Raw genomic sequence first — 27,129 nt, 5'->3', positions numbered from 1 at the left:
ACTTAAATTACAATTTTGTTCAATATAAACTCTTTTTTAAAGGGTGAAAAAGATGAACGATATTTTGCTAAAATACTTCGTGCTTTTAATATAGTATAGATTAGTTAAAAAGACAAGGACAGCTAATTGATTAAGTTTTGAGTTAAATGATAAAAGTGTCCAAGAGATTTTAAGCCTTATCCCTTATGCGTAGATTTAAAGTTTCAACTCTGACTATTATTTTTTATAATGATGGTGTCCGGACCATAAATACTTCAGTGCTTCTTGAAAATACTATTGATTGGCTTGAAGAAAAAAATCCCCTTTAGTAATTATATAACTCTAAAGTTCTTCTGAAATTTACTTGTTATTAAAAATGAATGCCCCGAATTGTGCTTTTAAAATCAAAATCCTTCCTCTATCTTGAACAATTGTCATTCTCCCTCTCTTTTCTCAATTGACATTCTCCCTCTCTTTTCTCAATTGACTCTTTAAAATGCCCAATTTCTATATTATTAGCATTTATCTCTTTCAATTTTTTTTATTTTTTTTACCTTTTTAGTATCATGATATTTTTCTCTTTTCTAGTATCTACGCGCTGAACTTACCTATATGATAATTAAATTTTATTTTCAAATGAAAAAAAATGATAATCAAGAATATAAGAAAATGGTGTTGAATAATGAAAAGAATGAGTAGAATAAAAATTAAAAATAAAATAACTTATTCTTATCAATAATTTTATCAATACCAATCAAATTTTAATAATCTATTTAGGCAATCAAGAATAAAAGACGGTGAAAACCTTATAAATATATATTCAATGCATGTAATAAAAATTTATAATTATTAAAAGTAATGAAAGATCTTATAACAGACTCCTAAAAGATTATCTATTTACCATTGAGAAAATGTAACTTAAATATATACTTAATGCGTGTTATACTAAAATAAAAATTATAAAAGTAATGTAGATTTTGTGGTAATTTATAAAAGAACTATTCTATTTATAAATTTTATAAATTTAAATTATAATATATAATAAGGTATAACATAATTTAAATTATAGGTAAATTCATAAAAATAATATATAAAATAAAAAAGAATATGACATAGAGGAGAAAATTGAAAATGGCAAGGACAAAATAGATATTGTGTAGAATAAGAGGGGAGGGGGAGAATGATAATTGTTTAAAGTTGAGAGGGGTTGATTTTTAAAGTAAAGTTGAGGGGTATAAACGATTTTCACAATTGTACTTTCTTCGTCCCAATTTATGTATGTAATTTGACTAAATACGAAATATAAGAACGAAAACTTTTAAAATATGTAGTCTAAAACATGTCATAGATATTTGTTTGATTATAAATTATTTTATTAAATATAAAGCAAGAAGTACAAAAAAATTCTAAACATAGAAAGATTTTATTCATCTGGGACAGACTATAAAGAAAAGTGCATTACATAAATTAGAACAGAGAGAATAATTCGTTCTCACTGCATGATATTATAATACAAAATCTTACTCTAATTTTACCGATCATGTCAAGTGTAAAGAGGCGCCCTATTTGGTTGCCTCCATTTAACCTATACCCATTTTTTTAAAGTTTTAACTTGTACCCACTTTTTAAACAACTTCAGCCTCATTTCTCCTCCTTCGTTTTCTTCTTCTTCTTTTTCATCTTTCTTCTGCTATTGTTGGTGTTGCTATGAAACTTCAGTTCATGGGATGATTGCCATAAATATGTTTATCAGATTATTTAAAAACAAATTATAAATATTTACGTAAGTTAGTAGACAATAATTTGTGAATATTTCCATGTACGTAAGGTAGTAGACAATGATAATTCTGTTCTTTTCACGTTTATTGTTTCCAAAATTAATGATTTATATACTGTTGGCAATCTGATTATTTATCTAGTATGTTAGAAAGCTTTTTCAAAAATTTCAGCTTATATAGTGCTGAAGTTTTTACAAATGAACTAAATAACTTCAGCATCTTCTACTGAAGTTTTTGAAAAATCTTTATGACAAAACTAATGAATCCAGGATAAAAAAAACTTCAGCTTTTAGTGCTGAAGTTTTTACAAATGAACTAAATAACTTCAGCATCTTCTGCTGAAGTTTTTGAAAAGGCTTATCAAGGACAAAAAAGCTTCAGCTTATTTAGTGCTGAAGTTATTATAAATGAACTTAATAACTTCAGCATCTTCTGCTGAAGTTTTTGAAAAAGCTTAATGACAAAACTAATGAATCCAGGACAAAGAAAAACTTCAGCTTATTTGGTGCAATTACAAACAAAAAATTCAGCAAATAGAGAACAAAACTTCAGCTACTATGCTTAAGTTCAGCAATTACAAATAAAACTTTGGCAAATAGAGAACAAAACTTCAACTACTATGCTTAAGTTCAGCAATTACAAACAAAAACTTCAGCACACTTGGTTCAGCACACTTGCTACTTCAGGCCCGTCTACTATAATGTTAAAGTTTTGCGTGATTGCCTTTGCTACTTCAGCCCCGTATGCTGAAGTTACGCGAAAAAGTGGATACGCTTGCAAATTTTTTTGCAAAGCGAACACAAGTTAAAACGCAATCCAAAAAGCGGGTATAAATGCAAATGCCCCATGTCAAGTCCATATGAAACATTGAATTGAGACAAGATACAAGTTAAGCATCGGTTTAGAAGAACTTGAGTCTGTTCTACTCAAACTAGTTGTGCATGTATAAGAACATAATCATCATACTTATAACATTTTGGAATAATCTCTTCCAATATTCAAATGTCCCAAAAAAGACACTTTCTATTGTCTACGCCCTCAGTTTTTGACCATGGTTCTACAGTAGGAATCCCCAAGTACATGAATTTTACTTTGGAATATTGAAAGTAAAAAAACACTCTTGAATTGGCCGAGAACAGGGGCCTTGATTTCTTATAACTTTGGCAACTTTCACCATTCAATCTTTAGTGGTGCTATGTTTTCAGCTGAAATATTGCGATTTATATTTTTTTTTTTTAATCTCAACCAACTGTAGATTTATTCTTAAAATTAAATGTTGACACTTGAAATTCAATACCATGTCCATAAATAAATCGCTAATAAGAATCATTATGAAATAAAATCCTCCTATTAAGAAAGACTTCGACACACTAGCAAATGTCATCTAGTTGGCTTACTAGCAATGTCTGTAACCAATTCGGAATTTATTCTTAATGTTTCTGTTTCTGTATATTAAAAAGGCTATACAATTTCCCCTGCCATTTTTCTTTCTTTTATTAAGTGCTTGTAATCATATTGGTGGCCACACTTTTTGACTTTCTATGTTTTCATTTTTTATCTTCTCAAGTGAATTTCAACTCTTGGTCTTTCATTATGACATTGGATTTGCTTTTTTTACAGAGTGATGATGATAAAAGAAACGTGACATTTCTTTTATAAACGGAGCATTCGATGTCATGGGTAGCATTGCCCCACTTTATACTAAAATACAAATAACAAAATAAATAGTTAAGGTTCCCCGAGACTTGTCCTCTATTAGAATATTTAGTGACTTATCCTCTATTAGAATATTTTGACTGATGACATCTCAAAGTAGCAAGCTATTACCAATCAATAGAATATAGAGTAGCTAGGCTTCAGTGGCATATTTACTCTGATTCTTATACTCCTTACCCACAAAATAGTGTAAGATATGCGTACACATTATCCTTCCCAAACCCCACGATGTGGCATATTACTGGGTATGTTGTTGTTGTTCTTATACACCTTTATGCTCATTGTCAGATTTAACCTTTGCCGAAGGTCTATCAAAAACAGCCTCTACCTCGTCAGATACGAGTAAGATCTGCGTACAAACTACCCTCCCCAGACCCCTCTTGTGGGATTATACTTTCTACCTCGCCAAATAGGGGTAAGGTCTGCATACACACTATCCTCCCAAGACCCCACTTGTGGGATTATACTGAGTATGTTGTTATTGTTTAAATGCTCACACAATTCCCTTCCAAAAGCATAAAAGATTAAAAGGATTAGAAGAAAAAGGAAGTAGAGAGCAGATACAATTAAAGCACGGAAATGTTTGGCCTAAATAATATTTCATTATTTGCAAATACTGAACTTCAATGCTGGTAAAATCTTTAAAAACTTGTGAAGAGTATCTAAAGTGAAATAGCAAAGACAGCATACAAAATCAGATGTAGTAATCTTTCACAAAACGATGTGAAATTATGGAGGTAGAAATAATCCACAATAACTTTTGACTTAACCAATTTGATGAGAGGTACAGGAGCCGTAAGAACTACTTGCGATCAATCTGCAAAGACATTTTATAACACATAGCATACTGGCTCTGGCGAACGAAAAAAAAAAAAAAAATCCTTCCAAAGCACATGAAATGTGTCACTTATGAGAAAATCTGGCAATTTAAGAGCATGTCTTTTAACTGGAATCTACCTTGCCTTATGCCAGAAAAATCATGGGAGAATTTTCTTCCGCCGGCGTGGGGTCTCTCTCTTGACAAACATCTTCTCAAACTCATCAAGGGGTCGGCTGGAACCGTCAGGTTGACTAATGAACTTCCAACCACCACCATTCCCACGCTTGCCACGAGATCCTAGCATCTCAACAGTGAAATTCCAGCCATTTGAAGGACGCCTGCGGCTATACTTGTGGCATTTCACTTTATTCGCCATCTAAAACCAAAGCAAAACCGCAAACCACAGAGTTAGTAAAACAGAATAATAGTACACATAAGAGATCAAAACCTTAATTTGGTGCAACAATAAGTCACATCATTACGGTTAGAACTTATTGTTTCATTTGGTTCCCTAGACATGCTAACCTTCATCTTGTTGAAGTTCATCCTCTGGACAAACTCTTGATACAGCATCTCATCTTCCTTCATTGATATTTCATAGTGCATCTCATCAGGATCCCTGGTAGTCCCATCCCAGCCCTCAGGCATGACCTTGAAGTCAGGTTTATAAGGAAGAGTTGCAACATGAAATTCCCTGTCATGAGAATTGAAAAATCTGCACAACAAGGAAGATAATTATTGCCATCACAGGTTTGGTTAATAAAGTGATAATTTTCATAACAGTGTCCGGACGACCAGCACAAACATATTGCTAGATTATCGCAAGCATGCCCGTGCTGAGCACGGGGACAACATAGGCCTTTCACCATGATATTGCTGAAGGCAAAGATGCCATGAGAAAATGAAGTAGAATAATAAAGTATTTTTCAAGATAGATAAAGTTGAACATTGCTAGAGAAGATCTATAGTAAAAATTATTGAGATTACATAAGACTACAATACGAAGAGGTTATTTCTACCACTCACCACAACATCTCAAGGCAAAGTTGCTGCATTCAAATGAGGTCAGTTAATACTGTATTTTTCAGAATAAATAAAGCTAAACACGCTTGACAAGACGAATAACAAGCACGAATGCATACCACTGGTCTTCATGAGTGGAACAATATAAGTTGTTTCAGCAACAGGAATAGTGTTAGAGCGCACACACATTGCCGCTTAGAATGATAAACTTACCTAAAACAAATGCAATACAAGCATTTTATACTAAAGATGTGCATACATTTCATGTTCCCACACAACAACTTCCACTGTATGAGTTATTTCCTCTTCTAAGCTACAAAATAACATCGACAAGATATATGATAGTTGGTTCCACTTTCTTGACCGTCCATATTATACATCATACAAGTATCATACAGCCTGTGTCCAACAAAGTTGTGAGAGAAGAGCTGTTGCATAACGGTTTAACAATGAAGTCTTTAATCACATCCGTTAAACTTTAACTTCTTCAAAGTAAGGTTGGTGGATTTTCCAAGTTTTATTTAGCTTCCGAACACGTACCTTCTAGGTTAGTCCTAAACAATTCTTTCATAGTGGCATAAATAAATTTAACCGCGTAATAATGAGAATATGTGTGTTTATCCATCCAGCAAATAAAGAACCACGAAAGTGAACAATCAAATCCAATAACAATTATGAATCTAGAGTGATCATTCGCTATGGAAAAACATAAAGTTGAGCAAGGCTTTTCCCATGGTCTACTTGAAGTTGAGACACTCCTAAAAACTTTTTTGTTCAAAGAAATATTTAAAGATAAGTTGTCTGTAATATGCTTCGACAAGTGTCTAAAACAAGCTGACACGTAGTAAAAGTGACTATTAGGACTAGAACCAAACACACAGTTAGTACTTTAAATACTGATACTAAAGTGAGAACAACTTAGAGAGTGAATATAAGAGATCAAAAGCTCTTTCTAGTGTCTCTACTAAGTACTAACTATTAATTGGCTGCATACTTTCCCAAGCCCAAACAATTTCCTCCACAGCAAGCCTTTATAACTTGTCTCAGAATCTTTTGGTACTCCACTGTATCATCATATGATCTTTTCAGCTCAACCAAGATGAAGGACGGAGTAATTTCAAATATTTCCACATCAATGGACTCATTCAATCCCCTAATCTTATAAATCCAGCTTCTTTCTTCACTACTTCCAGCTTTAGTTTCGGGCAAACTTTCTCAAGTTTGGACATGATAGAAGAAGGAGAGGCTTCATTGAGGTGAGCTGCACTTCCTCCTTCTAATCCTTTCCTATGAACAAACCAGACAAGTCAAACCCAGTTAAAAAAGAGATGATGTCAAATGCATTTAGATTTGTAGGTTTTGGCAAACTCTAGTTTCGACGCAGAGGAAGAGATACTGTTATTCGTACAGGCACCGATAATAGCATTGGCATCTAAGCTAAACTTTTACTTATCTTCTAATTTGGTTCCCCCATTGCTTGAATCCAACCTTTTCTAAACCAGGAGCTTTTACTTATTTTGGCAATGGAAATCCTTGTATGAGGTTTGGGTCAAGGATCCTAGAAAGGAATTTCCGCACTTCTAGTGGGAACCGATTAGGGCATTTGAACTCAGCCCTCTTGATCTCCCTATACATCTCCAAAAAATTTGAGTCATGGAATGGGAGATAACCAGCCAACAAGACAAATAAGATCACCCCATAAGACCAGATGTCAGCTTTGGCGCCATCACATAAGCTGGGGCTCCGCAGGTTGTGTGGAGTAAGCCCTCCATGCATTTTATATATATGTACACACACACATACACACAAGTCTTGCTAACATACTACATGAAGTCAGTATGTTAGCAATGTACCTATTTTGAGTTCACCAAAATACCCTTATTATTTATTGCCAGCACATTACATGTAGGGACTTTTTTGTCCTTTCAATCACATACCCCATTTCTTCTCTACAGTTTTCACTCCTCACACCCATTTCTTCTCCCCAATGTCTCAGACACAGTGCTCCTCAGAATCCTCTTTCCTCCATTAAACAAGCAGTCTGTTATGGGTGGCTATCATTACTTTCATTAAGTTCAACCATAATGGCAAAACAAAAGCCTTTTTGCCATTGCTCATTACTGCGAGTCTGCTACTTTTCTCAAAGTTATTCCTTTCTCCTTACATGATTCTTCATTTTGAAATTTGTGGTTGCCTCCATTAGAGCTCCCTGACCTCTTTCCTCTTAAGAATTTATTGCTTCTTGCTAAAAAGTTTAACTACGATCATTTTGTTTCTGCTAACTAATTTATGGATTCGATAGTTGAAGAAGAAATTGTAGTTCTATAAAAAATCCTGATAAAATAAGTTAGAATTACAGCAGAAAGTGCAGTTATGGAAAAATTCCTCAAAAACAAATGAGAAATTGCATAGCCAGCTTCGGACAAGAACTTTTCTACACGGAGGAAATCGGAGATGGGTTTAGGAAATTGCAGATAGAGAATTTCAGGCGAAAGACGAAAAGGTCCCTGTTTTGATGAACTATATTTTGGTGAACTCAGAAATGGGTACATTGCTAGCATACTATGTAGTATGTTAGCAAGACCAATATTTATATAGGTCTTATATATAGGTAATGAAACAAGCATCCAGATATGGAAATATCGTCAAAATCTATGACTATATTAGATAATCTGATGGGAGACATGTTTGAGAGAATTGCAGTGGCAGCAGCAACATTGTCAAGGTACATACGACAAACAATGTTGTCGTCAAACGAAATTCAGGGTGCTGCGAAGATGGTCTTACCAAGAGAACTAGGGACTAAAGCTGTAACTAGTTATGTTACCAGTGTTGCTAAGACAATTCAAGACTATTTGTTACTTCAAACTATTTCCCACCATTCTCATTGTCACATTGTGGTCAGCCAATTATTATGTCACTGATACCTGTTGAAAATATAACGAACACATGCTCTTTTAATATTCTGATTGCCCTAAAAGAAACAAATAACAGGATTATATAGATATAGCCACCAGCCGAACAGCCAGTGACAAACACAACTACATAATATGAATTCTAAAAGTTTTCACCCTCAGCTTCACACGATCAGCAATAAGCCACTACTAAAGCCAATTTGCATATACATTGGACTAAGCAATCATATACGGCACTAATACCAATGCTGGTGTAACAAAACCACATTATTAGTACTCTTTTTATAAGGTAAAATTTTATTAAAAGGTACCAAAATGGTACAAAAAAGGTACAAAAAAACAGATTAAACTTGGACAAAAGTAATACGTTACGACAAAAGCTCGAATGATTCGGCGGAATGACTTACTCTGGGCATGTATCAAGCAAGAGCTCTACAGAGTCATCTAATGGACGTCCAAGCTTCTTCTCTTCCTCCTCCTCAAGTTCCTTAAGCCACAGAATTGCATGAACCCTCTGCCTCATGATCCTGTAATCTTTTGCTAAGCGCTCAACAGTATACAACTCTGGGTTCTCCTTATGCTTCTTGTACATTTCTGTCTTCTCTGAATCCTTCAAATAAGACCCCCTTGCACCTGGCTCCATTACCTGCTCCAATAACACCAAATTTTAATAATCCATCATAGTTGGTTAGGATACTACCAATTCATACCCTTATTTCTTCATCGAGTTCTTAATGTTGTAACATAACCAACAACAGGAAATTTAATTTCTCCCTATCCCACTTTATAAGCTAATGAAAAAGAGATTCCTTGACTATGATGACTACAGTTTTTCAATACGTATTCGAACACTTTTTAAGTTTGATTTGCAATATTACGACATATGCAATTTCTTAAGAAAGAATTACAAGAAAATACACATGACTTCACGCCATAACAAAAAATGGACCATGTTTTTAAGTTTTATCCGACCTAGCCCATATTGTACGTATTTTGAAAACAGTAGCTCTTGCAAATTCAAAATCTGTGCTCTTACAACCATTGCTTCTAAAAGCTATGGAGTTAAATTTGTGCTCTCACAACCATTGCTTTCACTCTCTTCTTCTCACATTTTTTTGCATATGCTTCAAGAGGGCCGTCCGCCATTACTGCTTCTCCCCCTATGTCACCTGGTTGGAATGTAAAAAAATTGAAGTGTAGAAGTCCACCAATGAAGGCCATTCAAAGCTTTGGTTTCGAAAATAGGACTTTTTGAGTTTGTTAGTTGTTTGGATTGGATGTTGTTCCAATTGATTGAAAACATCAAAAGGAGTTCAAAATTTAAATTTGAAGTGATTTGGAGTAGATTTGAGCAAGATTTGAGTTAAATTTCAGAAAAGACGCAAGGAAGAAGACAAAGTCAATTTTTTGTATAATTATGTATAATCATGTATAATAGTGTATATGAGTGTATAATCACATATTATACACTATTATACACCTTTATACAAGCGTCTGTAGACGAACTTCTTCCACGATTTTCAGTTGCAATTCTTGTTCAAAACCAATCCAAATCTCCATTAAACGACTGCAAATTTTATATACAACCTCCTTATACTATTTCTAACAAGTCTAAATAACACCCACTCCAAATTTCTCACAAAATCAAATTCGGAATTTAAACCCACATATTTAAGCGTTAAAAATCTAATTTTCACCACCCAAATGGATTTGGTTTGTTGAACTAATATTTGAGTCACAGTTACTGATTCAAAAATTAACTTAAAAGCTTGAGCAAACTTTTTAAAAAATTAAATAGTAATTTTGAGAACCTATTGGAGTTGGATGTTGAATCTTAGCCTATTATTTTTAGGCTAGTTGGTTGTAAATTGAAATATGGGCTATAAAATTGAAAAGTAGGAAGCCCAGTTGTTCTTATGTGAAATTTTCCCATTTCTTAATACGTTACTTCATTTTCAAAAGGAGGAGAGTATTTGTTTTCCCCCAAAAAAAGGTATAGAGGCAAGAGAGTATAATTACTAAGTATTTATTATGGTTTTTTCCCTTTTCCAAAGGCCATTATAGATCAGCGTGCGACAATGTACTTGGTTTGGTGATCAAAGTTAGTGTGGCCTGGTATAATGGCCTTTGGAACAGAGAGAAGTCATAATAAACACTTAGGGTCGTTTGGTTGGGAAACAAGGATTAGTTATCCCGGGATTGTTATCTCACCCTCCCATAAGGATAAAAATAACACTACAATCCCAGGATAACTAATCCCGGAATTAGTTATAGCGCGATTTTATCCCAACCAAACGTGAGATGAACTCATCACAAATTTAATCCCAGGATTAATTATCCCTTATCCCTCGTACCAAATGAGCCCTTAGTAATTAATACTCTCTTCCTTTCAAAATATGTGAACTTATTTCCTTTTTATTCAAATGAACCCACCTAATAAGAAAACTCTTAATTTTAGGATTCCAATATTACCTTACTGAGAAGCTTTCATCTTTTGGTAGTTAAGAATTTAATTAATCACCAAGTAAATATATACAAACCCACAGCTAAGCCAGCTCGGCATACTGTCAATCAGTATCTAAAACAGTGTTGTCAAAGGCAAAAAGCTCTAAAACGCGCTCTAGGCATATTGAGGCTTTAAGCCCAAAGCGTAATTTAACTGTGAGCTTTAGTAAAAAATGGTTCAAGTAAGGAAAACCTAAAAATATAATGTAAGTTAAGGAAAAAATAACAAATTCATGCATAACGTTTTCCTCAACAACTAATACACTTATTTGCTGATAATATTTGTTGTTTAGTACCGCTCGATTCTAGGGGTATGCATTCGAATCGGTTTATCGATTAATCGAATCGATTATTTGTTATCGGTTTCTCGATATCGGTTTATCGGTTTATCGATTTCGATTTCGGTTTCGAAATTTTCCTTATCGAGTTATCGACTTTGATTTCGATTTTGTCCTCTTCGGTTATCGGTTTATCGATAAACAGATAAGATATACTAAAAAAATTACCTTTTCCTTTAGCCGTGATGATGTATTTTTATTTTTTTTATACCGTTGGAGTGTTAGTGGAAAATAGAATCGATTCGTTGCATGTGCTTGTTGACACAATTTTTTTGTTATAAACGGTGTTCGTCTTATTTTAGCTTATATTTGTCCATATTAGTTAGGCGTGTTTATAGCAATATACTTTCCGTGGAATCCCACAAATTTTCTTATTGGTGTAATCGATAACCGAATCGATAAGCCCCAAAAATTGATAAATCGAAATCGAAAAAAATGGAAACCTTATTGAAACGATAACGATAAGCATATGTACAAATGGATAATCAATAAATAATTATTGATAAGGGTCAAAATCGAATCGATAAATCGAATGCACATGCCTGCTCGATTCAAGATAAAACTCATGGACAATGAGTACGTATGCCTTAGTGCCTTGCCTACACTGGAGCGCAGCTTAAGCGAGGCAAAACGTCCTCAAACTTTTCTGAGCTTCAAGGCTTAAGCGCGCCTTAAATAAGCCTTTGACAACACTAATATCAAAACAAAAGAAACGCTTTGCTAATAATAAGAGCGAAGAAGCACACCTCCTAGGGAGGATTTCTTCTTACCCTTTTACCTAAAATAGCATAAACACAAAATCAAATTGAATTTATCCAACTACTCTAAAAGACAAGTTTTTGCAAAAATCTCCTAGACACTACAGAGGCTCTAATGTGACAAGACACAAGCTATTTCCTCAGCTATGATGTCTGCACTTCTTTCTTCTTTGTTGAAAACTCTGTTGTTTCTCTCTTTACAAATTGAATAAATAACTTCAGTAGCCACCTGTTTGAGTACTTGAGCTCTAGTGGTTTTCCCCTTAGTCTTAGATGGTATCACATGTTTTACACTGCAAGTTTTAAAAAAATTCTAGCCACACAAATGTTATGGCATGTTTACAACCACAAGTTTCAAAAATCTTTCTTTTTTTCTTAAACTCTATGCACAGTCAAATAGGTTCACATAAACAGAAATGGAGGGAGAAAATAAACTTCACAATTAGCCAGTAAATGGAAACTAAACAATCTAACCCTTGTACACCGAACCACATAACGAGTTTTGGGAACAAAGCAAGTACCATACACGGTCTCTAATCAATCTAGACCATACATACTTCCAGAATTATCAAAATTCTGATTCAAACTATAAAAGTTTACCTTACTTTTTGTATAGTTTCTAAGTACGCAAACTTAATACACAAAAATTAAAGAAAACTAATTCTGGATCAACCCAAAATTAGACAATTCAACCCTATATGCTCAAACACCCATTCTAGTAAACAGTGGTAGATCAGAAATCCTAACAAGGGGATTCAAAAAATAAAAAAATACCACACCTAGGATTCCAACTTATGAGCTTAAAACAATTTCTGAACCCTCTTACCACTAGTTTTAAAGCTCCCTTATGTCAAAGGGATTCAAAAACTCATATATTTAAAGTTCCCTATGCAGTATAAGTTTCCAACATTCATTGAGCTTAGCCCATCACTGCTAGTAAGTAAGACATAAACCTATAAATTCTAATCAGCCTACACTATCCTTACTCATACCAACATCGTTTCTAATTAAAACTACAAACAATTAAAATTCAAAAAATAAAAGCATTAAAGAAAAAAAGAGTTTTACTTTTTAAAACTCGCAGTGCAAAAAATTAACTAAATCAAATTTTTGCAGTATCTTTTTAATGACAGATGTGTTCAGGCTAGCTTGCGCGCACCTTGGCTATTGCACTGAGTACCTGCTAGCTGCTATCACACAAGTACTAGGTAACTCTGCCCACCAAGACTTAGACAAATTTTTGCAATATTTAATCAGTTAAGAGTGCATTATCAAGTAATTGTCCGCACTAAACATGGAATGATAACCTAAAAACTATGGTACTAACCTGTCCTAACGGATGTTGTTTGAAAAAAATCTTTACACTGCAATGTATATAAGATAAATAAAAAAACAAGGGAAGTTTCTATTTGAGTTTTTGATCAGTTAAGATATCAGTAGGTGTCTACACTAAACACGGGTTTAATAACCTAAAAATTATGCTAGTAACTTGCCCTAACCAATGTACTCCCTCCGTTTCAATTTATGTGAACACATTTGACTGGGCACGGAATTTAAGAAAAGAGAGAAAGACTTTTGAACTTGTGGTGTAAAATGAGTCAACGTATATTTTGTGTGGCTATAAATCATTGTATAAAGTTAAATTGTTTCCAAATAATGAAAGAGGTCATTCTTTTTGGCACGGACCAAAAAGGAAATACATTCACATAAATTGAATTGAAACGGAGGGAGTAGTTAAAAAGAAAAAACTTTACTCAGCAATGCATATTAATCAAATTTAAAAATAGAGAATTTTTATTTGTGTGACCTGCTTCATCAAAACACTGATATCCTTCATCCGCGCATCCCATCCATCAACAAAAGCTTTCCCTTTTCGATTCTCGGCTTGAAGCTCCTTCACTTTATCCATTTCTTCATCAGTCCATCTAGCTGAACTGAACCCCCCAACAGACGGGCCGCCAGATGGTACATTTATGGGGCCCGAACCCGGAGGCGGACCCGAACCCATGTGTCGGCCCACAACTTCTCCATCGAAATGCTCCTTTGTTAAACCAGTAGACCATGAATTCGAACCCACATCCCAACCCAAATCATCTGTAGATGATCCGGTGCCTCCGAAATTGGAACTCCAATCATTATTGCCAGTAGAAAAGGGTTTGACAAAGTTGAATTTTTTTAAGGGTTTGGGAAGTGAGTTTTGCGACAAGTTTGTTAAGATTCGTTGAAGAGCTCGCATTGCTGAATCCTGTTAAATAAAACCCTAAAGATGAACTCACTGAGTCAACGAAGCTACTATATGGTGGTAGTATTTGTTTTTGAGCGTTTCCGGCGAGAGAAAGGGAGAAGTCAGAAAACTTAAGGGTTTAAGGGATTTCCGTCATTTTTTACTTTTTTTTTACTTTTTCACGATTGAGTGGGTTTTAAAAAAAGGTGGAGAAAGGAAAAAGGCAAAAAATGATTTAAAATCTCTTATGTTTGAGGGAAATTCAAAATGGTCCGTAATGTTATAAAATAAAGACGGTAAAATAAAGACAAAAAAGTAAAGATAACTATACAAATTTTTTTATATTATTCAACTTCAAACTGATGTACTCAAATCTCCTTTATTTATAGAAGAAAGTAAGTTGGTGTATAAGCTGCTACTGCAAGCTGTTGTGTAAGCTGCTAGTATCAGGTATAGATAATTTTCTACCGAAGGTAATGTTTATCCGTAATGGAGTATCGAAAGGATAAGCTTATTGTACCAGGTATAGGTAATTTTCTATTGGTGGTAATGTTTATCTATAATGGAGTACCGACGGGATAAGCTTATAATACCAGGTATGGATAATCTTCTACTGGGGGTAATATTTATTCATAACAGAGTATTGAAAGGATAAGATTATTGTACCAGATATGAATAATCTTCTACCGGAGGTAATGTTTATCCGTAATCGGGTACCGAAGTGATAAGCTTCTTCAGGAGGCTTATTTCCAATAGAGTACTAAATAGATAAACATATTTACGGTGGAGTCCCATTTGGATAAGCTTCTTCGGGATGCTTATTTACAATGGAGTACTAAATAAATATCTATAATATAATATATTTATAATACTCCCCCTTGGATGTTCATTAAAAGATAATGTGCCTCATTAAAATCTTACTAGGAAAAATCCCGTGAAAAAAATCCTAGTAAAGGAAAAATAGTACACATATTTAGCAATACACATTATTAGGTGCCTCATTAAAAATCTGATAAGGAAAACCCTATGGGGAAAATCTTAGTAAGGAAAAAAGAGTGCATCGCATATTTTACTCCCTCTGATGAAAACCTTGTTTCAGATATTTGAGTCTCCGTATTCCAATCTTGTATATCATCTTCTCAAAAGTTGAAGTTGGCAAAGATTTAGTGAATAAATCTGTTGGATTGTCATTTAAACAGATTTGTTGCACATCAATGTCATCATTTTTTGAAGATCGTGTGTGTAGAATAATTTTGGTGAAATGTGTTTCGTTCTATCTCCTTTATAAATCCTCCCTTCAATTGGGCTATGCATGCAACATTGTCTTCGTATAAAATTGTGGATCTTTTATCACATTCCAAACCACAGTTTTCTCGAATAAAATGAATCACTGATCTCAACCATATGCATTCCCTACTTGCTTCATGAATAACTATTATCTCAGCATGATTTGAAGAAGTAGCAACAATAGATTGCTTTGTGGAGCGCCATAATATGGCAGTACCTCCACATGTAAATATGTACCCGGTTTGAGATCGAGCTTTATGGGTATCAGATAAATAACATGCATCTGCATAACCAATAAGATTTGCACTATCTTTGTTAGCATAAAACAAACTCATATCAAGAGTTCCCTTTAAATATCGCAAAATATGCCTAATCCCATTCTGATATCTTCGTGTAGGAGAAGAGCTATATGTTGCTAGTAAATTAACAGAAAATGATATGTCAGGCCTTGTAATATTAACAAGATACATAAATGCACCAATTGCACTGAGATAGGGTGTTTCAGGACCAAGGAGTTCCTTATCCTCTTCTGGAGGTCGGAACGGGTCATTATTCACTTCAAGTGATCGAACAATTATTGGTGTATTCAATGGGTGCACTTTGTACATGTAAAAGCATTTTAAGACCCTTTCTATATAGGCAGATCGATGGATACAAATTTCGTCTACTAAATGTTCAATTTGCAGACTAAGACAAAGTTTTGTCTTTCCAAGATCTTTCATTTTAAATTGTTTCTAAAGATATTCAATTGCATTTTGGAGTTCCAACAAGATTTATGTCATCAACATAGACAACAAGTATAACAAAATTCTGATGTCATTTTTTTTATAAAAATACATGGACAAATAACATCATTTATGTAACCCTCTTTCAGCAAATATTCACCGAGGCATTTATACCACATTCGCCCAGATTGCTTTAAACCATACAAAGACCTTTGTAATTTGATTGAATATATTTTCCGAGATTTCGAATATGCTTCAGACATTTTAAATCTTTCAGGGATTTTCATGTAATTTTATTGTCAGGTAAACCATACAGATAAGTTGTAACTACATCTATTAGATGTATTTCAAGCCTTTCATATAGGACTAAACTGATGAGATATCTAAATATTATGGTAATCATAACAGGTGAATATGTTTTATCAAAATTAACTTCAGGTCGTTGTGAGAATCCTTGTGCGATAAGGCAAGCTTTGTATCTTTCAGTTTCATTTTTATCATTCCTTTTTCGCACAAAACCCCATTTATGACCAACTGGTTTTATACCAGCAGGTGTTTGGACTACTGGTCCAAAGACCTCTTTTTTATCAAGTGAGTTCAATTCTGATTGAATTGCCTCTTGCCATTTTGGCCAATAAGATCTTTGTCGACATTCTTCGACATATCGAGGTTCAAGATCCTCACTATCTTGCATAATGTTAAGTGCAACATTATATGCAAAGATATTATCCACCACTATTTTAGATCGATTTCCCATCACCAGTAGAACTTATTAAAAGCTCCTCGCTCACTTGAGTCTCGGGTTCATTGATTTCTTCAGGAATCTTAGAACTAATTAGATCTTGGGTCTCTTCAGGAGATCCCTTCATAGTATCATTTTGATCATTTGATGATTTTTTTCCTAGGATTTTGATTCTTAGAACCCAAAGGCCAACCACGCTTCAGGCGCGCTTTAGGTTCACTAGCTATCATGCTAGTAGATGGTCCTATTGGGACATCAATTCGGATAGGCACATTGCATGGACATGTGACTTAGTTATCCTTTTCAAATCAGTAAACACGTTATGCATTTGATTTGCTATATTCTGTAAATGGATGATCTTCTGGACCTTCCGATTACATATAGGGGTATGTGGATCAAAATGAGATAATGATGAAACTTTTCACATAATTTCTCTTTTGATTTCCTTTTCTCTCCCCCTAATTGCGGGTAATTTGTTTTATCAAATCGACAATCTGCAAATCAAGTAGTAAATAAATTTCCCGTCAATGGTTCAAGATAACGAATAATAGAGGGTGATTCAAACCCAACATATATTCCTAACCTTCTCTGGGGCTCATCTTACTACGTTGTGGTGGTGCTACTGGCACATATACATCACATCCAAAAATTTGTAGATGAGCAATATTTGGTTCATGACCAAAAACTAATTGTGATGGAAAATATTTATTATAATGTGTCGATCTGAGACGAATAGGTGATGATGCATGTAAGATAGCATGCCCCCAAATAGTAATGGACAATTTTATTTTCATAAGTAGTGGTCTTGCTATCAATTGTAGGTGTTTAATAAATGACTCTGCAAGGCCATTTTGAGTAAGAAGATAAGCTACAGGAGTTCAACTTTTATCCCAACTGATAGACAATAATCATCAAAAGCTTGAGATGAGAATTCTCCAGCATTATCAAGGCGAATGGCCTTTACAGGATAATCTGGGAATTGTGCTCTTAATCGAATTATTTGGGCTAATAGCTTTGCAAACGCCAGGTTGCGAGATGATGGAAGGCACACATGAGACCATCTTGAAGATGCATCTATTAGGACCATAAAATATCTAAACAACCCACTTGGTGGATGAATAGGTCCACATATATCCATGTATACGCTATAGAAAGGCAGGGGATTCCATGTCAACCTTCATTGGTGATAGTTTAGTGATCATTTTGCCTTGATAACAAGCATCATAAGAAAATTCATCATTTGTAAGAATCTTCAGGTTCTTTAATAGATGCCCACTCGAATTTTTAATAATTCGTCTCATCAATATTGATCCAGGATATCCCAAGCGGCCATGCCAAAGCACAAAAGTATTTAAATCAGTAAACTTCTGGTTTACGATAGAGTGTGCTTCAATTATACTGATCTTTAAATAGTATAAACCAGAAGATAAAGTTGATAACTTTTCTACAATGCACTTTTGGCCAGAAATATTCTTTGTAACACAAAGATATTCCACATTCATTTCATCTATCATCTCAACATTATACCTATTTCTGCGGATATGTATAAAACTCAACAAGTTTCTTCGGGACTTGAAGGAGAATAATGCATTGTCTATAATAAGTGTTGTTCCTTTAGACAGAAATATAGTGGCTCTTCCGGAGCCTTCAATCAAACTTATATTACCAGAAATTGTTAAAATATTTGCTTTTTCTCTATGCAAATAAGAAAAGTATTTCTGATCTTTGAATATGTCATGAGTTGTTCCACTATCAATTACACAAATATCTTCATGATTGGTCTTTGATCCAAACATAATTTGAGGATTATCCATATTCTTCAAAATGACATAAACAAAATAAATATGATAGTAAATATTATTATCAAAGCACAACTTTTATTTATATACAACAATTACATAACCATACTATATACTATAAACAACAAAAATTAAAATATTTACATTTCTACAGATTCATCACCGATCACATGACTTGTTTCTCCTTCCGAGAGTGCAAAGTAATAAGCTACATCCAAATGCATAAAGTCTAAATTATCTTCAGAAATAAAATTTGCTTCAGCATTTTTTTCTGTCTTCTTTAGGGGGGCTTGATAAAGCTCAACCAGGTGTTTTGGCGTACGACAGGTACGTGACTAGTACCATTTTCCTCTACATCTATAGCATGTATTTCTGCATTTTTTGCTTGCACTACTTCATGCTTTTGTTCTTTCCTTTTCCACCTGCTAGTGGTGAGGAGGGTTTTTTTGGTGCATTATCATTACCATGATTAGAGTTTTTTCTCCGACCACGGCCATGACCATAACTAGGGCCACGACCTCTTCCACGCTTAGCTTGGTGGAAGTTCGTCTCATTCTTTTTAGGGAATGGATAAGAACCAGTAGATCGGCTTTCATAATTTTTATTAATATCTCATTATGTTGCTCGGCTATAAGAAGATGTGAGATAAGTTTAGAATATTTCTTGAATCCCATCTCTCGATATTGCTGTTGCAGGAGCATATTCGAGGCATGAAAATTGGTGAAAGTTTTCTCCAACATATCATGATCAGTAATATTATCACCGCATAATTTCAATTGGGAAATAATTCAGAACAAAGAAGAATTATACTCGCTAATAGATTTAAAATCTTGTAACCTTAGATAAGTCCAATCATAATGTCCATGTGGAAGAACGACCATCTTCAGGTGGTCATATCTATCTTTCAATTTTTTCATAGTATGACTGGATCTTTAACAGTGAGATATTCCATTTTCAAGTTTTCATCAAGGTGATGGCGTAGGAATATCATTGCTTTGGCACGGTCTTGGTTTGATGCTTGATTTTTGTCCTTGATGGTGTCTGCCAGACTCATCGCATCAAGATAAATTTCAGCATCAAACACCCAAGACATGTAGCTTCTGCCCGATATATCCAAAGCTACAAATTCAAGTTTAGAGAGATTTGACATCTATCTATATAGAATAAGAGAAGCAAATCCATATTATTATGCCAAGTGTCAAAACAATAATTGAACATGTGTTAAATTTTAGGACAAACCTCCAACTAATTTAGAAGTTCAAAAATAATTTAAAATAGAAAATAAGACCAAATTTAAAATTCTAATTCAGTTTATATCAACATCTGAGTCTCACATTTTTGGGCTATTTTTTTTATTTGTTAAAATAAGTTCAAAGTACCACGTTTTTTGGCTGTTATTTTTTCATTCGTTAAAACAAGTTCAAAAAATTAAAAACTTCCAATTCAGTTTCATCAATATTGAGTCCCACATTTATTGGAATATTTTTTTTTCTAATATTTGTTAAACCTGAAAAATCAAAGTAAAAAAACTACTTTGATCCACGTTACAAACTGACTTCCACTTTTGGAATTTGATTCACAAAGAAACGGGAAGAAATAATTTAAAAAAATAAAAACAAAACAAAACCCACGATCATCTTCCCAAACGTGGATATCCTAACCTAACTCCATAATTTTATCCACTATCTTCATAACTACAAATAATATTTTATGCGGCTCCTCCTTTTAATTTCTTTTCCATTCCCTAATGAACTTTGCAAATATAGCTACAACATTAGACAAAATTCAAGTAACTCGATGTAATGAAATTTGAAAGTTAGAGTGGTTCAAATGTGAGAAATCCCTGTTGGTTTCAAGCCTGAAATACCATATTGTATAGAGTTGATTTTGACAGGATGCGAAGGTAACATATTCATAATTGATTTTTTTTGTACTTCCTCTTCTCTGCTGTTATAGTTCATATATCTTCTTTGGAGGTAACGTGTTCATAATTGATTTTTTTATACTTCCTCTTCTTTGCTGTTATAGTTCATAAATTTTCGATAATTTTTAATTCAATGGAACTTTCCTTGTAAAACTACTTATGTAGTACCCTTAGTCCTCTTTTTGTTTCTAATGTTACTTTCACAATTGTGTATGAATTTCTAGAAATCCTCAAATACATCAAACTATCTACATGAAACGATTATGTGGAGTATCCTAATTTCTATTTATGTGGAGTATCTTCGTTTGAATTTACTACTTTTGTTGTTGAGGTTGATGAACCAACTAGGAAAATAATTGCTGAGATGATTCCTGAAATGTTTGTAGGGTCAGTTCCCATATAGGAAGAGATGATAGCAACAAATCTGTCATGCTGGTTAAAAAAATACAACGCGCGGATGCGAATACTAAATTTATAATGCTTAAAAAAATTTACTAATGAAGTTTTGGAATAATGCAACACTATCCTTCAGAGTAATCATCCCTGATTACGCATGTATACACTAGGAATTTGATATATCTGAAAGTGAAATTTTGTAAGTTCATTTATTTCTTCTGTTTAAGTTGTTGGTGATACTGTATTGCCAAAACATTAGATAAATGTCTTAATTAAGTGAGGCAGTTGGAAAAGTTTTATTCTATAAAATGTGTCATTATGTTCGAACAATTCTATCTTATTATCATAACATGTTTACTCCAAAAAATTCACATGTAGGAAAAATTCTACCTTTCATATGGTTTGCATTGTGTGTAAGATTTAATACAAAATTGTTGTTGGTTGTGCGCACATACAAGATTTAATCTTACTGGAGGAAGGTCTAAGGTTAGTTCTTGTGGTTCCTTTTCCTTTGTTGTTTTTCCATAATAAGTAGATCTTTCTCTATATAATATGAAGGGTTGTTTCGTAATACAATTCTCTCATGTGAGTGAAGACAAAAAGTTAGTATTGGTTACAGTTTTATTATTTGTTGTGTGCTAAGTCTTCTCATCTAGGGGTGATTATTCTAATCTGTCGCTTTATCTATCATTGTCCCGGAACTATGTAGGTTATTGTATCTATACTTTTTCTATTTGCATACCTGTGTTGATGGTGCTAAGATGATTAAATACAGGATTTGTAGTATGATGTTCTTATTTCTTTCAATTTTCGACTAACAAACAGGAGGTCATGTGAGTGTTTATGCTAAAAATTGTAAAGAAATTGCTGATGAAGCTGTGAGATTGCATCAGCAGTCGTTAATGTTAACATTAGCTATTCATACTAATAAGGCGGATGAACTTTCTTACATCTTGATTTACTACAATATAGCTTAATTTAGTTATGCTCCTAAAACTACACGGGACATTAGAAATTTTATTTGATTTTACTGCTATAATAACCTATGACCTTTACAGGACAAATTTAGAGAGACAATGAAGAAAGCTATCTTGGATAGTATCATGGAATTATGATAAAGGATTAACCTTGATACAACCGAGTTATTGACCTAATGAGAGAGGCAACCGATGAAATTTTGTAGCTTGGCTCCTCGGAGCTATAAACAAGATATTAATGAATAGATAGAGATATTTTCTCTAAGGTTTCTGGTCATTAAGTTCATATATCTGATTCTTTCACCGTATGATATGAGCAAGCCTTTTTATCTATCTATTAATTTGACATTAGTCACTTTTGCAAAAGTTTTCCTCTCTCACTAAAGAGGATGAGCTAAAAGTAAATTGTCCAAAATTATTTAGAGAAATAGCTGATATATATCATGAAGGGTCAGAGAATTTGGCTTTTATGTTTCTCTTTCATGCGAATACTGGTGGTATGGTTGTTTTGGATTCAACTTGTGCTTTAGGTTTGTGCCACTGGCATCTATCAAAACACTTGTGCTCTTATGACCCATAAAATGGTTATTGGAAATTCAGATTTATTTTCGTGACGACTTCACCCTCACAAGCTTATATAGTCCATTAGAATTAATCGGTTGACATTCCCAAAATGATAAGTTTCTGATGTCCTAAATCCTTAAAAAAAATGCCAATTCTTTATGCATGTCTAATTTTTAAAGCTACGCTTCTATTAAATTACTTTTTGTTAATATTTTTATCTTCTATTCTTGATATTTAATTGGCATTTTTATGCGACTTTTCTATTATCAGTATAAGGTGTTTTAAGTTGCATGTTGGACAATTGATAGGAATATTGCAAGGTTAGTTTATTTTTCTGAAGATGTTCAACCAGTTAATAACAAAGACACATGTACTTTATATCGGACAGACACTATTTTAAATTCGTCCCTTGCTTTTTTAAGTATTTATATGTGTAGTCTGAGTTGTAAACTATATATGTAGATTTTTAAATATATTTTTTCTTCTATATAGTCTATACATGTATATCTCTTGAGTTCAAAGAGTAAGCTTATGTGCAATAAGATTTATATGTTAGGCTGCCTTGCACTATGTATGCAGAAGTATTTGTCAGAAGTACAATCTTCCTTTTACTTTGTTTCACATATACTTATTACTTACAGTGTTGCAACATCTTCCTTACATTGTTCTTTGCTCTTCACTATCTTTTTTTTGTTGTTGTACATAGAGTCTATTTTCAAAGCCATTCGCTTGTTCACATTAGGTTTTGGTTACTGATGTCATTAAATTTATCTATGCATATTACATCTTCATTCAGAGCAATGAGTCTTTTAATTAATTTCATCCACACTTTTTGACCATCCTTGCGAAAAGTTCCTTCTTTCCTGGTAAAGTTCATCACACCAATTGTGAAGTTGAATTTTTTTACATTTTCTTAAGTAGCCAAAGTACCTCAATCATGTTCAGAAGTAGTAAATACATTAGTCTGCATATTGTTATTTTGTAGGCTACTCATTAAAGTGAGAAGATACTATTATTTTTTACCATGCCTGAATATGAGTCATGAAGATAGAGTTTGAGTGCCAGTTCAAGTTGATGGTCCATTAAGTACAATAAGGTTTGTGTACAAAATATTTTTTCAAACAATCAAACATTTCATTAAACCATCAGTCGTTGCATCTTCACCTTATTTCATTCATCTCTCTCTTTTCCTTTTTCAACTTGCCTTATAATATTATAGACCTTGAATATGTTACAATGATTAGAGATCTATTAGCTATGTTATTGTAAAGGATTCAAATGTCAGTTGATATTTTATCTGTAGGAGCTCAATGTGATGACTTTAGTTTAGAGAATCAGATTGTATTTGGAGTGTTATTTTGCTTCAACAAATAAAAAAATAACTACTTTTTTTTACGAGTATAAATTTGTGTCTGAAAAAAATACTCACTAATGGAAGTTTGTCTACGATTTATTATTGTCATTATATTAGCAACCTAAACTTTATACTTTTTATGTGTTTCTCAGCCAAATATTGATGTCAAATTCGTGAAGGCAAACCACATTGAGAACATTGATAAGTTGCATGTCATCTTTGGCACAAATTCTTTAAATGGATCTTAAATCAGCGTGGACAATACATGTGATGCAGTATATAAGATTTATCGCAGAGCAACGCCTTCTTCATCGTCGCGTTCAAAGCAGCCCACAAAGAGGAGGTGCAATGACAATATTTTAGTCCATATGATGAGTGTCATTGCTGCAAATATCGGGAGGATTGTAGATGCTTTAATAGAGAGCAACCAACGCGTGTGCTTAGACGAGGTGTTTGGCATGATAAAATATTGTCGGATTCAATGATGATTTAGTGATCGACGCCTGTGAATTCCTTTCTCTCGACAAGAAAAGAGCAAGATAATCCTCAAATTGGATGAGATATTAAGAAGACTTTGGTTATCTAAATATTTACGTAGCACTGGTCGTTTAATATTTAGACTATACTCTTATTGATTGACAATATAGGCTTTAGGTAAAATGTGAGTTGTCATAAAAAGTAAATGTATTCGTTTTGGAAAAAATGTAAATAGCCAAAATTAAATAAAAATATAATCCAACTTATCTTTTTAGTATCAGTACTTTTATTTTTCCGTTAAACCATTGATTAGAGGTACAATATTTTTGTTGATTATTACTTAATTTCTTAAGAAATTTGTAGTGTCCTATTCTGGACTTGAGTATATCTCGAGGGATGATTTTTTCAAGCCATTTTTAACCATCATATTTGCTATTGCACATGTTCTATTTGCTGCGCGTAAACCTACTTTGAAGAATGGGAAGTGATCAAGATTAAAGTCACTCTGTGGTTTCTGTTAGAGCTACTTAAAATAGAATTTTGTGCAAGTTGGTACACCCAGATTAACCTTCGTTTGTGACTTGAGCTGAATAAGATTTGAACCAAATATAATGTTCATATGTTTGTACCTGAGTCAAAATTTATGTATTTTCATGTGGACTAATCCTTTTAAAGCCAAGATTAATGTATCATTTCTCAAGTATGTTGTAACACCTCTTGGAGATTGGTGGTCCATAGCAACAAATTTATAGAGACATCTCGGTAGAATTCACATATTTGTCTTTTTTAATTTCTTTTAATGCGGTCGATAAATTTAGTCTGCAATATACATCTGTTTCTAATATCTTTCTTTGCTCTTTTTTGTTTGAAACGATCCGCGCATAGTGCGGGTAAGTATACTAGTTATTTAGAAAAAGAAAGTCCGTACCTCTAGTATTTTCAAAGTATTTGCTCGAGATTGCAGAAGCTCGTGCTAATAGCTGTGAGTACCTAATTTTTAACAATATTTAATTTTTTATCACTTCTTCTATGTAAATATTTTAGGGGTTTTAACCTACAATTTTTAGCTTTGTTACACTTAATATTATAGGGTAAAAATACAAAATTTTAAAAGGTGAATTATTACTATTATTTTATTTTATTTTTATTTTTATTTTAAAATAATAAAAAAATCCGAAAAATATTAATTTTTTTAATTTTCATGAGTGATTTAAAAAATAAGAAAAAGGGAAGTATTAATAAAAAAAATAAAAGTAAAAGTAGGTGGAATTCTCTTTTAAAAAGTAAAAGAAAGTAGAAAATTAAAAAAATAAAAGTAAAGTTTTGTGGAAATTTTAAAAAAATAAAAAGTAAAAGAAAGTTGGAATTAAAAAATAAATATAAAGGTATCTGAAAATTAAAAAAATTAAAAGTAAAAGAAAGTAGCATTTTTAAAAGAAAAGCAAAAGAAAATGGATTGTTTTTTAAAGAAAAGTTAAATAAGTGGAATTCTCTTTTAAAAAGTAAAAAAAAGTGGGGTTTTAATTAAGATAAAAGTAATTAAAGTTGGAATTTAAAAAATAAATGTAAAGAAATGTGGGATTTCTTTTTATAAAAAAATAAAAGCAATTTGTAAGTGAGATTTCTTTTAATTAAAAAATAATAAAATATTTTTTTTAAAAAAAACTGAAAAATCTCGAAAATTTTGCTATAAATAGAAGAGAAAATTTGAGAAAAAATAAGAAAATAAGAGAGGGGGAGGAGAGAAATTTAGGTTGAAAGTTTTCATTATATTTTTCTTTCAACATTTCGAGCCTTGAATCTTGGGTTTGAAGAAGAGTTGATAGAGATTTTGTTGTTGCTGCTGTATTGACTCTACAACTTTCAGATTTTATTCATTTGAATTCACTCTCTTGTAGGTATGTAATTCAAGGTATTGAGTTAAAAAATGTCGGAGCATCTTTATTGAAGCATAAACAAATTGATTTGGTTCTTTTGATAAAGTTTCTTTCGTATTGGATCTGTTCGCATGAATGATGTTTCTTTGATTGAGTGAATTGAGATTTGCAAATGTTAATGTTATTTTAGTATGTTCATGACTCTGTCTCGTTTTTGTTTTTTTTTCTTTATTTTTATTTTATTTTTATTTTTCTTGGCTCATGACTTGTAACCAGCATATATTGTTTTGTTTACATTTAGATTTCAAGCTCATGTAGCACCATGTTCATATTTTAAAATTTTAAAAAGTATGTGAAGTTGAACAATTTGTCAACATTAATATGTAAAAAAAAATAGATTGTGTTAGTGGAAGGATCTTATCTTCAATTTATGTTATTGGCTGCATATTTTCTTAAATTAACCTTGTGAAGATTCAACTTCCTCTGCTTTAAAATGGTACTGTAGAAGTTATAGTGGTGATACTACAACTTTCTCTTTAGCATAGTGTTAAATAAATTAATTACTTTAAATGTTCTTTGTTATATCAAGTTTAAAATGCATTTTTGTATGTCCATGTTTGTTTTGTTCCTTCTGGTTCATCCAAATAATTCTCAGCATGGTTTCTTTTTCTTTTTGTGCTCATATGGTCATTTAAGATTCATTATTTTGTTATAAAATTTTGTTAGTTTCTTTCTAGAATTTGAAAACGAAAGTCGGTCTTTTGAAGATGATATGGAGATGAACCCAAAGTTGGCACCTGTCTTTCGTTATTTTCACATAAATACCAACTCCACATTTCTGAATTGTAGTATGCTATAACAAAAGGCTCCAGTGATATACATGTAGCTAACTCATTTCTTTAGGCCTTTTGTACTTATCAATTTATACCACTCCATCCACAATAAAACCTC

The 27,129-nt window shown here is 32.9% G+C and overlaps 1 protein-coding gene across 1 annotated transcript; it reads right to left on the bottom strand.

The window, feature by feature from the left end:
- Positions 1–4,174: 4,174 nt before the first annotated feature.
- Positions 4,175–14,264, bottom strand: LOC104216203 (protein GAMETE CELL DEFECTIVE 1, mitochondrial). Its single transcript, XM_009766206.2, has 4 exons — positions 13,640–14,264; positions 8,639–8,877; positions 4,819–5,008; positions 4,175–4,669 (listed from the first exon to the last, which is right to left on the bottom strand). The coding sequence occupies exons 1-4, from the start codon at positions 14,066–14,068 to the stop codon at positions 4,451–4,453; spliced, it is 1,077 nt and encodes a 358-aa protein (XP_009764508.1). The 5' UTR covers positions 14,069–14,264; the 3' UTR covers positions 4,175–4,450.
- Positions 14,265–27,129: the final 12,865 nt, after the last annotated feature.

The sequence above is a fragment of the Nicotiana sylvestris genome, chromosome 5 (genome assembly GCF_000393655.2).
Source record: "Nicotiana sylvestris chromosome 5, ASM39365v2, whole genome shotgun sequence".
Lineage (NCBI taxonomy): Eukaryota > Viridiplantae > Streptophyta > Magnoliopsida > Solanales > Solanaceae > Nicotiana > Nicotiana sylvestris.
This window is presented reverse-complemented; position numbering and strand designations above follow the sequence as displayed.